We start from the raw sequence: 13,334 nt of genomic DNA on the forward strand, positions 1-13,334 counted from the left end.
AGTGCCAGCGCTTAAGCTATTTTATGCACGTAATAAATTCATGATAGGGAGCGCTTGAAGCAAGGCTTAGTTTCAGTCCTGTTACTGTCAGTGGCAAAACTCTTGTCACCCTTAGCAGAATGGCAGCCCAATTCATCCACTGCAACCTACCACTACCAAAACCTAATTGTATTTTTCCTACACAGTCCCAGGCTTAAACCAGTTACGCCAAATCCAAAGGGACAGGAAAAAGGAAATTAAAAGTGACCTTCCAAGTGAATCCAACCACCATCTGTTAGGCATGTACAACAATGCCATCTTCTACACCGCCCTCAACTCTGCTTATTTGTTTCTCACTGTGTAAGAAGCCCTCAAACTAGAATAGCTAAAATTTACATCTAATTCCACTGACTTACTACCACAGGAGATGTTTATAATTAAAGAATAGTTTTTCATGTGAATGAGCATTTAATCCACATCTGTGCTACAAGGAAAGGCAGACTAGGCAAGTCACAAGGATTTCTTCTGGTCCCACCATCTTATATGAAGCTAGGGCCACCACAAAATGAACATACATTTCTATATAAATCAGCACTGACTTAAGTGGGAAGACTCATGATTTGCCTCAAGGTATAAGGATCCTGTGTTACACCCTTGCATTATCAGTACAAAGAAAAGGAAATTAGTCCGTGGCAGAAAATATGGCAGGCATAAAACATATGTACAGGCAATCCTCAAAGAAACCATTTTCAATGATATACACAGTTCAAGTAATGAGCAGGACAGGAGAAAGAAGGGAGGTAATTTTATAAAGCGTACATTCACATGTTCCTACATGTAAAAACAGAACTCCTTTGATAAAGTAATCTTTGACTTTCAGCCTGTACTTTACTGCAACTGACTTTAGCAGAATATGTTTGGGGTGGTAAAAACACTGAATCCCAGCAGAATCACACTTCAGTCATGACTCATCTTGAACCAACATCATACTGCAGAATAAGATTTACACCATAAATTCAGCTTCAGCTTTCATCTAAGAGGGCAGCCCTTTCTCTCTTCCCCACCACCCACCACTCTGAACAGGACCATGCAGGGGGCAGTTTGTTTGTTCAGAGAATACAAAACATTTTTGCCTGCTTTTTTTAAGTCTGCAAGCCACATAGAAAGCTGCACTATGACTAAAATGAATGTCACAGTGATCTCCTAGTGTCCTTGACATGACCCAAGAGCTACAGTATTTCGTTGCTGTGTGAACTGTTTTAAACGTTAACATTTACTGCCATCTACTGACAACGCTGCCAGGCACTGAAACCACTTCCAGTGTGCAACGTTCAGATGAGACAAGGTATCAGTGTTCATCAAATTTCTGCCTATGTTCTTAAATTTGTTGCAGCAATCACTTAAACGATAAAACTAACTGCCACGATGCTTTTGGATAGTTGTATATGCAGGAAAATCTTCCTCCAATTCATGAGGTATGACTCGCCTCTACCAAAATTAATTTAGAATTAGAACAAAACACATTATTCAGCTAACGTGGTTTCTACAGCTCCTCTACATAAAGGCTGGCAGGAGGGTTCCCTTTGTTGCTAGCCTCTGTCCATCAGCCAGGCACTCACTCTGAATTTAGGTTCATCTTGATGATACAAAGCTGGGAGGAGTGGCTAACACGCCAGAGGCTGTGCTGCCATCCAGCGAGACCTGGACAGGCTGGAGAGCTGAGCAGAGAAAAACTTAATGAAATATCATAAGAGCAAGTGCAGGGTGTTGCATTTGGGCAGGAAAAACCCCAGGTTCCAGTATAGGCTGGGGAATGATCTTCTAGAGAGCAGTGTAGGGGAAAAGGATCTGGGAGTCCTGGTGGACAGCAGGATGACCATGAGCCAGCACTGTGCCCTTGTGGCCAGCAAGGCCAATGGCATCATGGGGTGCATTAGAAGGAGTGTGGTTAGTAGGTCAAGAGAGGTTCTCCTCCCCCTCTACTCTGCCCTGGTGAGGCCACATCTGGAATATTGTGTCCAGTTCTGGGCCCCACAGTTCAAGAAGGACAGGGAACTCCTTGAGAGAGTCCAGCGCAGAGCCACCAAGACGATTAAGGGAGTGGAGCATCTCCCTTATTGAGGAAAGGCTGAGGGAGCTGGGTCTCTTTAGCTTGGAGAAGAGGAGACTGAGTGGTGACCTCATGCATGTTTATAAATATGTAAAGGGCAAATGCCATCAGGATAGAGCCGGGCTCTTCTCAGTGATGCCCAATGGTAGGACAAAGGGCAATGGGCACAAGCTGGAACACAGGAGGTTCCGCTTTAACTTGAGAAAAAAACTTCTTTACAGTGAGGGTGACGGAGCACTGGAACAGGCTGCCCAGGGAGGTTGTGGAGTCTCCTTCCCTGGAGACATTCAAGACCCACCTGGACTCCTTCCTGTGTGATTTCGTTTAGGTTCCTGCTCCGGCAAGGGGGACTGGACTGGATGATCTTTTAAGGTTCTTTTCCAATCCCTGACATTCTGTGATTCTGTGATTCAAGGGTGAGTGCTGAGAACATGTCCTGGCGTTCAGGAGCAAAGCAAGTAATGGCGTTCAGCCTTTGGAAGATGACTAATGTCAGGAACATACACACGAGGAATTTTACACGAGGTTTCCACATCGACTCCAGAGATCATCCACACCTCCCTAGCCACAGATGGGGTGTGAGACACACATGTTGACTCCCATCTCTAGCTCCCAGGAAGCCAGACCTGCATCACCTCCCTTGGCAGTAGTGCCCTGGGGGCTCTTCTTTACAGTCCCTGTGCTGTTGAGAACCCCTACAAGAAGGCACCAGCCCAAACGGGCTGGCATGACCATGCTTCTCACTGAGGCTCTGTATTACACAATACACTCCTAAAGAGTTATTGGCGGGCTTGTAAACCATTTACCATTTAATTAAGAGAACAGTTATTTAACAGAGGACTAGTTTGCTTAGACCAGAGCTCAGGATTCAACCACAGAGTCTAGCCCTGTGTGCAAGATCGATCCTTAATTACAACCTTTAGCATGTTGACACGTTGACTGGCCATTAACCGATACACTGTTAGTACCTAAGAAAACTGATACCACCTTCACGTTAAACACTTTATGCACCTTAGAGGACTATGTAGTATTTTACATTCTTTCACTCTCTGAAATAAACTCTTCTGGTGACACAAAACCAGCAGCTGCCATTAGGCTCAAACAAAACATTTCACTATAGAAATACAAAACCAGGCACACTGAAAGTTCACAAACCTTTTAACAACAGTCAGTAGCAGATGATGAAGGGAAAGGCTGAAAGAATAGGTAAGGATAGAGTAATACTGCTCTCTGTTTTACCCACTATCACTCTGTGGTTTAGCAACTTCCTATGTCTCCAGTTGTGACAGGTTTCAGTGTACTTTTCCTCCACTTGCTTGTCTAATTCCTTTTTGAAGTCATTTATGCTTTCAGTTCCACCATATCCTATGTCAACGAGTTCCACTCTTTAACTGCACTCCATATGGAAACAAAACAATATTATAACCTTCCTTTTGTTTTTTTAAAGCCTGTTGTCTGTCAACGTTATTGGATAACCTATAGTTTTTGTTTCATGAGAAGTACAGGGTAATCGACCTTCTATCCACAGCTTTGCAGACTTCCATCATATCCCCACTCTGTCATCTCTTCTCAAAGTTGAAGTGTCATTCTTTATTTAACCTTTTTCTTAGAGAAGCTGTTCAACGACTTGAATCCTTGTCCTTTATTTGTATGCTTTTAAATTCTATTATATCCTTTCTGAGATGGAGAGACCAGAATTGTGCACATGGTATTCAAGATTTCTTCTGTTCTCCTCTCCCTTCCTAATAATACCTAATATTCTCACTGCTGGTTTTGCTCACCACTTGGCACCGAATATTTTCATAGAACTGTACCAATAGCCTCAAAATCTCCTTCCTAAGTGGTAACAGTACTATCATATGTGATGACAGCAAGGATTGCATTTTCCTCACATCCACTTCTTTGCATTTATCAGTCTTTAATGCCACCTACCCCTTTATTGCCTGAATGCATGTTGTATAGTATGTCAAGACTAATTATATGTCCTATATTATAAAACAGACTATGGAGAACTATCTTTTGAATTGCTGATGGAGAAAGAATAAGGGGAACAGCAAATAAAGTCATTTTCATTCTGTAATTCTTGTGTTAACTGTAGGAAGCTAACAACTCTTACCTGATATTTTAACTGGACTTTGAAAGCTTGGCTGAATTTTATGAACATTGTCATTTTTTAGAACTTGATCCAAAGGAGATCTCTCAAAGAACGTGAGGACAACTTCAGACCTTGAATACTTAAAAACAGAAAAAGAAACAGACACCCATTCTTTAGCAGTAGTTTGCTTTGTCCCTCTTCTTCCCTTCCACCCCTTCCTAGTACAACAGAAAGACTTATTACAAGCAAAAGCCTGGAAACATCATTACATGGTTCTAGCACTCAGCACGTCTTGAAGATACTCAATAAACTAGTGTTTCTTTTAGAGTTTGCAAAGCCCATCACTTTCTAATCTGCATGAGACTCTGTGTCACCATCAAGGAGGAGTCAAGCTGGGCTAAACGTGGAACTTGGGCTTACTCACCTTCCAGGGCATGTTTATAATAGTCTTTAGAAGCTTTTCCACTTCATTAAGTCTGGCTTCTATATCATGGGCTTCTTTTATTGTGATGAGCCCTAGAAACAAAGTAAACAGATCGTGAGTGTAGACAAAAGCACACTTTCATGTATACACATACTTCAGCAGCCAGAAGCAGCCGCTCAAGAAGATGTGGAACAACCTCAAATATCATGCCTCCCAGAAATGTCTTTTAACCCACACTGATGATAAAGCATGTACTCTGAACTGATGTGGGTGTAATTACAAGCAGAGTTGCAAGACTAACACAAATTCAGCTGTTTACAATCATATTTAGGAGTAGCAAGACGAGCAGAAGAAGAACCACCTACTCCCTCACCCACAGTTTCACTACATAGCATTCCCAGCAGTGATAATCAAACAGCCTGTTTTTGGCTTCCCAGAACCATGATTCATCCTTTTTTCTGTCAATAAAAAGCAAACAAAAACACAAGAAAACCAAAAAACACAACCAACAGATAGGAGGAAAAGACTAAACACAAGCTAAACAAAAGGCTTTGAGGGCAGTCTTGTATTTCCCTAAATGGAAGCCCCAGTGAACTGCCCAAGGAACATTTCTCAGTATCTTGATTTTCTTCAAGTGCAAAACAACTTTTTGGATTTTTGTTTTTTTATCTGAGTTATCATAGTGCTGCAGAAGGGATTAAATTGGAAATTTTGCTGTCCAGTGTCCAGAATGATGCATTACAATGCTCCTAATTTTGAATTGCTCAATATGAGGATCTGCAACTGTAACACCATGTTTTATATGTATAACCTACGGGACATCTGTAACTTCCCTCTCTTCTAGCAGACCCAGGGAAATATAGCACAGGTTATATGCACATACAGGAAATATGAGAAATAAAGCCCCAAATCTTGCAACGCTCTGGCAGCCCTTTTACTTCTGATATTTGTAACCTACTTTTTCTAATCCAATCATTATTTCACCTCTACACTTGGGCAACATTTCTAAGGAACAGAATACATGCATAAAAATGAAATAGCTAAAAGACTATTGATTTTAAGAAGTTGCACTGGTTAAAAAAAAAAAAAGAAACACAAAAAGCTGGGGGAGAAAAACACCTAATAAAGCAAAATCATGAAAATAAAAATCAAAACTAAAAATCCGCAAAGCAGCCTGTGAGAAAACACTTCAATATAACACACAGAATCCCAGAATTGCCTGGATTGGAAAAGACTTTTAAGATCATCAAGTCCAATCATTAACCAAACACTGACAAGTCCCCAACTAAACCATGTGCCTCAGCACTATGCCTACATGACTCTTAAATACTTCCAGGGATGGGGACTCCACCACTGCCCTGGGCAACCCCTGCCAATGCCTGAGAACCCTTTCAGGAAAGAAATTCTTCCTCAGATCCAATCTCAACTGCCCTTGGCATGACTTGAGAACATTTCCTCTTGTCCTGTCACTTGTTCCTTGGATGAACAGACTGACCCCCACCTCTCTGCACCCTCCTTCGGGTAGTTGTAGAGAGCGAGAAGGTCTCCCATCAGCCGCCTTTTCTCTAGGGTAAACAACACCAGTTCCCTCAGCCACTCCTCGTGAGACCAGTGCTCTAGACCCTTCACCAGCTTCATTGCCCTTCTCTGCACATGTTCCAGTACAAAATATATACTAAAATAGTAAGTGCTAAACTCTTAGGTGCATCTCCATCTCCCTATTCAAAAGGCAGAAAGAGCCATCAAACCTGCACAGTGTGGGGACAACACCCACACGTTTCAGCCTGCATCAGTCCTTCTTCTGTGTTACCAACGAGATATGATACCCTACAAACTTTTCAAGCTTCCTGAAGCTGTCAGCTCTGCTGCAATTAGTGATTGTCTCTGGAGCAACCAGGTTTACTTGATGGTTGTCCCACAAAAGTAGCCTGATCGCATAAGCCTTTCTATTGCTTGACAGTCCCTCATTTTGCCTGTTTTTTGTCAGCATCACTATCCCCTCACCCCAGTCCAGCTGGCTCCTTCTCCTGACAGTGGAGCAGGGCACACCAGCAGGCTTACACTGAAGGCAGACGTGTATCCTGCTTTGACCGGTGTACACTACAGTCAGGTTGCTTTGCATGGAAATTATCTGAAAGGCTGTAAACATGAATTAACTCATCTGCATGTGCTCACAGACTGCCTATTAGCTGGTTTGTGCTCGACATTACAGACCTGAATTGTTGACCAGCACCCTTCATCTTCCTAACTACTGGGTGGATCTGCTTCAGCCTTCCACAAACATGTTCCCATGCCACATCTGAACGAAATTCAAAACTTTCAAAAAAATAAGTGTTTTAATCTTTCTTTTAAAAAAAAAAAAAAAAAAAGCTGCCAATGGCCCCACAGCTCAGACACTCCCCTATGATGTTAGAAACACACTGCCACCCTGCCGTAGGCCACATCAGAGAAAACTGAGCTAGCCACCATGGTGCTGGCTACCATGGGATGCCTCCACTTCTCCTGCTGGTCTTGCTCCAGTCTGCATAAATACTGACGCATTCAGAGCAGAGAATGACTGACTGCGGTTCTCACCTTGCAGGCCAACAAGTCACCTCATCACTGACCCAGATGGGATTCGGCATTCAACTGCTCACTCTCTCAAATCCACCCTCAACCTTGGACCCTTTCCCAAATATGCATTTACTGTTGGAACTAGTATTTTACCAGGAAGAGGGATACTTTCAAACAAATGAAGATATTCAGACCAGGGAGGAGGAAGGGGGAAAAAAGGGGGAAAAATCCCCACACGCAGAACACTGAGCATTCATCCTGGGAGGAAAATCAGCCAAGCAGTTCGGCTTTTCTCTCATTAGTAATCAGGGAAAGCATCTGCAGCTCCACACAGCCTTTTTATGCTTCAGCAAGAGAAGTCAGACAAGGCTGTCAGCCTGTCCCACTGTCACAGATCACCCAGTGGGAGGTTTTACAGCTTCTTGCATTCACCAGGAATTTGCAGCCCTGATATACTTCTCCTTCCAGCTCCTGGAAAGGCACCAGCCATTCAAATCCACACTCCTACTTGGAAACTGGCACAGACGACTTGTAACATCTGACACGATAAAAACTCTTCTTTACTGAAGCTTTTAGTAATATCAAAACCAAAAGGCAGACAGCGTAGGAAGGAGAGTAAGTGATACATCTGCTTGGACAGCTTCCTATGTATGTGCTTAATGATTACAGATGCACAGCTTCGGGGTGTAAAGCTGCTGACCTTACATGAATTCCCCATCCAGGGAATCCAGTTTTTCTGGGCTAAAGCCTTCATTTTCATATGTCTACAGTTCAAACAGAATCATAGACCTGTTGGGGTTGGAAGGGACCTTAAAGATCATCTAGTTCCAACCTCCCTGCCATCAGCAGGGACACCTTCCACTAGACCAGGTTGCTCAAAGCCTCATCCAGCCTGGCCTTGAACCCTTCCAGGGAGGGGGCAGCCACAGCTTCTCTGGGCAACCTGTTCCAGTGTCTCACCACCCTCACAGCAAAGAATTTCTTCCTCAGATCTAATCTAAACCTCCCCTCTTCCAGTTTAAAGCCATTTCCCCTTGTTCTATCACTACCTGAATTTGTAAAAAGTCCCTCCCCAGCTTTCCTGTAGCCTCTTCAGGTACTGGAAGGCCACTAAAAGATCTCCCCAGAGCCTTCTCTTCTCCAGGCTGAACAGTCCCAACTCTCTCAGCCCATCCTCACAGCAGAGGTGCTCCAGCCCTTTGATCATCCTCGTGGCCTCCTCTGGACTCACTCTGTAGGTCAATGTCCTACTTCTTACATTGGAGGCCCCAGAACTGGACTCAGTACTACAGCTGGGGTCTCACAAGAGCAGGGTAGAGGAGGAGAATGACCTCCCTTGACCTGCTGGCCATGCTTCTCTTGATGCAGCCCAGGATATGGTTGGTCTTCTGAGCTGTGAGTGCACATTGTTGGCTCAATATACAGAAACCACTTGACTGGCTATATATATCTTGAACCTGCAATTTCTTCTGCAGTAGCCACAAAGTTTGTAAGGCCCTCATTTATCTTCATTCCACAAGTCTCTTTTTTTAAGAGTTAACAGACACCTTCGTGGTTTTCAGTTAATTGTAGCCTATGATCCCACAACCCGAGGGACTGCTCACAACTACACCAGAGGAAGGCACTGCCTGCCCATGTAGGTGGGAAGAGCAGAGGCCCTGGTCCCTCCTTTTGCTCCCTTTCAGCACTCACTAACGGGTTGCTGTCATCAACCACAGCACGTACAGCATGAGGAATGCTGTGGTTTTGCAAGGCAAAGTCTCCGGTGGCAACGCTGGTTTAAGGTGCTCTCACCCTCCCCTGCAATTCATTTCCTCTCCCACACCGCAACGCAGGGCTGCTTCTGCTTTGCCAGCACAATTAGGTGAGCAGCAGGGAATACTTTGACAAATGCTGTTGTCAAAGGCTTCACCTCAGGAAACCCCAGCCCTTGCAGGAGAAGCAAGAGACTGCAGGCTAGGATGCCTCATTCAGCTCCTTTCTCACCCAGGCACTCTCCTGAGTTTGAGCAGGAATTAGGAATCTTGTAAAGAAGGGCCACAGAACTGCACCCAAGCTTTCCATCCCTGTTCTTCACTTTGTGGGAGCTTCTCCCCTGCCTGCCTTCTTTCTCCTGTTTGGTGGCTTTGATGAGGCAGAGAGAAAGAAAAAGAAAAAAAAAAAAAAAAGAAAAAAAAAAGCCAGAGACTAGTGTAGGATCTCCAGATGCTGGAGACGCCTGAACAAACAGACACAGGCACATGCCAGCTGGCTCTGCAGACAGAGTCCAGCAACTCCACCATTCATTAACCCTGACACCAACGCACCACAAGCTGGGTGCATCTGGAGTGCACGGGACTCACTGGCCACGCATGCAGCATCCATACGGCAGCTACAGCATGTCCTGAGGCTGCTGTCTCTCTACTCACGGACCATAAATACGTGCCTACTTTTCCATCTGGGGTTTTAGACCCCAAGAACCCATATTCAGACAGTACGCTATAAAATAAAAATAAGACACCAATAAAGTAACCAGTAGCCTGGACCCAGCTGGGCTTTCTTGCACTTGTTCAGCCACACAACAGAGCTGAGCTCAGAGCTGGGAAATCGCTTTGTGAGGTCATGGTAAAAAGTTGTTCTCATGCCTTTCCCTCTGCCCTGGCCCCTGTCTGACTGCTAATGGAAAACATGTGCAAACTCCTCCCAGGAAAACTTTGCTCTCTGTCATGTTACCCGTACTGTGCTTGGATAATTAACTATCATTTTGAGTTATTTAAATGCTATAAACACCTATGTTTATAGGGCTGGAGGTAAACTGGAGCCCCACTGGCTCCTTTTCTACCACAAATCCTGTTGCCAGATACCACAAACCTCTAGGATTTCTTCACCCCGCGCACAAGGGAGCTCACACGCAGAGTGATGGGAAGGACAATACAGGCACACTGCCTAGTCCAGGGTGCCACTCACCTGTACCTGGGATATTTGTGTTTAGCAGCGTTCTGCTGAGCGCACAAGCCACATAGTCACCAATCTCATTTTAGAGAAAGGAGAAGACAATCCCTTTGACATCTTCTCTGCCCCTTTCATGATGAAGAGCCCCAAGCAAAGTCCTTTAGACTGGGTGTAAAGGATTTGCCTGCAGTTTGAAACCATGTGTACATGGCAACTTTACACATAGCAACACATCTCTGGAAAAAACATGGCACAAACAGCACCGGAGGCTTCCAGCATCCTTCCTGCTCTGGGACCCTGGTGCCGGCACAGCTGGAGGAGGCTGAGCGAGCAGGCCAGCAGCTGCGTACCTGGCACGCTGGCTCTCGGCGTGGGAGAGGGGCCCAGAGCTCCAAACGAGCAGGAAACGAGCTCAGCAGAGGAGGAGAAGGAACAGGGGGACAATTCTTGACATCAACACACAAGCCTTGGTAGGCATGTCCTGTTACTGCCATGTGAGCCACCAAATCTGCAACTAACAATATTTTGCCAACCACGGATAACACGCTGCATGCTTCTACCAAATGAAGCGGGACAGGATCGCAGCATGTGCTCCATGGCTCGTTCTGAAATCACAAAGCAGTCCTGACTATTGATGTCCATCATAAGCACACTGTCTCACCAATTCTCTAGTGCCTTGCAAGGAAAAGTGAGCTCATGCCTCAGTCAAGTATGTTTCATACGCCATCTCTCAATGATGACACAGAGAAGTCTGTTTTCCTGGAGGAGTGTTGCTACACACAACTCGCTATGTATACATGATCTCAATCTGTGGGCAAACCCTATTTCTCCAATCTGAAGGACTCTGCTTCAGGCTTGTGGTCAGGAGGATGTCCAAGAGACCTCCTACTTTCTCCAAATCAGTCCAATATGTATAGGAGGCCTAGCAAGAGCAGAAGCCAAGGTGTACTTTCAGAAGATGTGTGGAATGACAATATACTCCTAAATTATGTGTATTTTAGTAGGTGTATGAAGATTAAAATATTGCATTGAGCCCACCCCACCTAATCCTCTCTCCATTCCCTATGGGAAGACTGTAGAGTAGATATCAAAGTGAAAAAAGGAGCAGCAAGCAAATTCAGGGAGAAATCTTTCTATGTTCTGCTAACCCGCACTGCAAGAAAGATGTAAGGCCTATAGATTCAGATCTTGAGCCCATCCTTCTTCCTTTGCACAAGCCCACCAGCAGCAGTTAGGGATTTCAAATCTTTAGGGAAGACACATAAGCTGTCTTGCACAGAAGACAGCAGCTACTCTGCTCTCTCCCTTGACCAGACTGTATGGCTTTAACAGGAAATATGCTCCTTTTCCCCAGTTACAGTATTTGTTGACACTGCAGTGCTCAATCTTTTTTATCCTGTACCCTCATTCCTCCTTTCCTTCAGATATGTTCTAACCCATGTGCAAACACAATTCAGGATGTAGATGGAGCAATGGTAGGGAGGTCCCAGCCATGACAGGCGGTATACCAAATCACAGAATAACGTCCAGTGGAAGAGGTAAATCTGGTTTATCCAAAGAAGGGCCAAGTCCAAAGTCAGATCAGGCTGCTGGGGACCATTAATACCCCCATGGATACATTTTCCAGAGTATCATGCAGGAACTGATGCTACTCCACTGGGACATAGATCAGGGCTGAAAGGTGGCAATTCAGCCCAATGATATCTGCTATTTTGCTCATTTGCACTGCTTCCCATTTCCTCCCTCTGCTGAGCTAGGCTCTTTTCAATACCGCTTCAGCTGGCATCTTTCATGGCCACATCACCTATCTCCTTCCAGCAGCCGCCCTGGTAGCAACCCGCCTCCCCACAGACACACATTCTCTGAACTTCGCTGCCTGGGAACTACAACTTTAACCATCTCAGACTGGACTCTGAAGAGGCCAAAACAGCTTCCACTTCCAGCTGCCTCCTCTCTGAGGGAGGAGAAGAGGATAAAAGGTTGTTAGAAGGACAAAGGAATATGGAAGTGGTATATAAAAGCAGGAAATTTTAAAAAAAACAGCAGATGGGAAAGCTTGTTTCACACAACTTTTCTTCAATAACTCTGCAGAAATAACACCACAGGAATCCCTTAAGTCCAAAGACTTGATAAGATCCAGAGAAGGGCAGATAATTACAGGTAATCAGGGATATCAGATCTCCAATTACTAGAGACCAGGACTATCACTTTTCTGTTCTCTGCTGGTTATTTATGCTGACTTCTGGAGCATCTGGTTCTCATCACTAGAGACAGGACCCAGAGCTAGCTACAGCACTGGCCTGACTTAGTCTAGCAGCTCTGGCAACTCCTCTTTGATGCCTCTTGCCTAATGTTACATCAGTCCTGTCTTGGGGAAGACACACTTGCTCCTTCCCCTTATAGGAAAATTCACCTGTCTCATAGAACAAGAGCCACTACAGTCTCTAAAGTTTTTACAAACGTTTTACTATTTATGCAATATCACTGATGTGATCCATGTTGGTGGCATTACTCAGGGAGCAGTTAAAAGGATATGACAGAGTGAAAAGAGGGGTACAGGGGGGATGGATTTTTGAAATTCGTTACGTGCTGTGCTTCTCTTCTTAAACTTGATGTTGAGGAACAATATAGGGACAGGGTTTTTTAAGAGGTATGAGTACACAATGGGCATGTGAGTCACTCCATACTTTTAGAAGTCCCATTAGGTAGCAATGAGCATATTGAAGATACTGAGAGAAATCTGCTAGAGACAGAGAGCTTCCAAAACCCTGCCCACACTGCACACACCTAGCTCTAACACAGGCCATCTCTTCTCTTGCAGTTCATATGCAGCAGATGTAAAAATACGGACAGAGCAAAGTCCCATCCAAACAACTCTGCCAGAGACAGAAATCCCCCAGAGCCGGAGTTGTGACCGTGATCACCTCAGGATCCTGGCACACCTGAATACTCATGCAAAGCAAGGAGGCAAGTTAAAAGCTGAGAAATACAGGCCCTCCAGCTGACGGGTTTTCCACTTATGTATTATTAGCTATGGGATCTCACAGGATTTCTGGAGGGGAGATGATGGCACCTCCTGGTGACAGAACTCAGCAGACAGGCTTTCCCCACAAAGCTCCCTGTCTTGATGCCTGATGAGCCACAAGAAAGAAAAAGATGTCAAAGAAGCATGAGATAAAAGAAAGCAGTCAAGGCCTAATGAAAAATGCAAGCTCCTACAACCATTGTTAGCACTGGTTTCT

At 44.7% G+C, this 13,334-nt stretch overlaps 1 protein-coding gene across 1 annotated transcript in view; it reads right to left on the reverse strand.

Annotated features, from left to right (window-relative positions):
- The window catches only part of PXDC1 (PX domain containing 1), a gene marked incomplete at its 5' end in the record, with an annotated part of 10,989 nt that extends 6,289 nt beyond the window's left edge, over nt 1–4,700 (reverse strand). Inside the window, 2 exons of the mRNA XM_029084682.1 lie at nt 4,206–4,323; nt 4,609–4,700. Coding sequence (XP_028940515.1) covers nt 4,206–4,323; nt 4,609–4,700 — 210 coding nt within the window. The remainder of the gene's footprint in view (nt 1–4,205; nt 4,324–4,608) is intronic.
- Between the last annotated feature and the right edge of the window lie 8,634 nt (nt 4,701–13,334).

The sequence above is a fragment of the Antrostomus carolinensis genome, unplaced genomic scaffold, assembly GCF_000700745.2.
Source record: "Antrostomus carolinensis isolate BGI_N321 unplaced genomic scaffold, ASM70074v2 scaffold11814, whole genome shotgun sequence".
NCBI classification, from domain to species: Eukaryota; Metazoa; Chordata; class Aves; order Caprimulgiformes; family Caprimulgidae; genus Antrostomus; species Antrostomus carolinensis.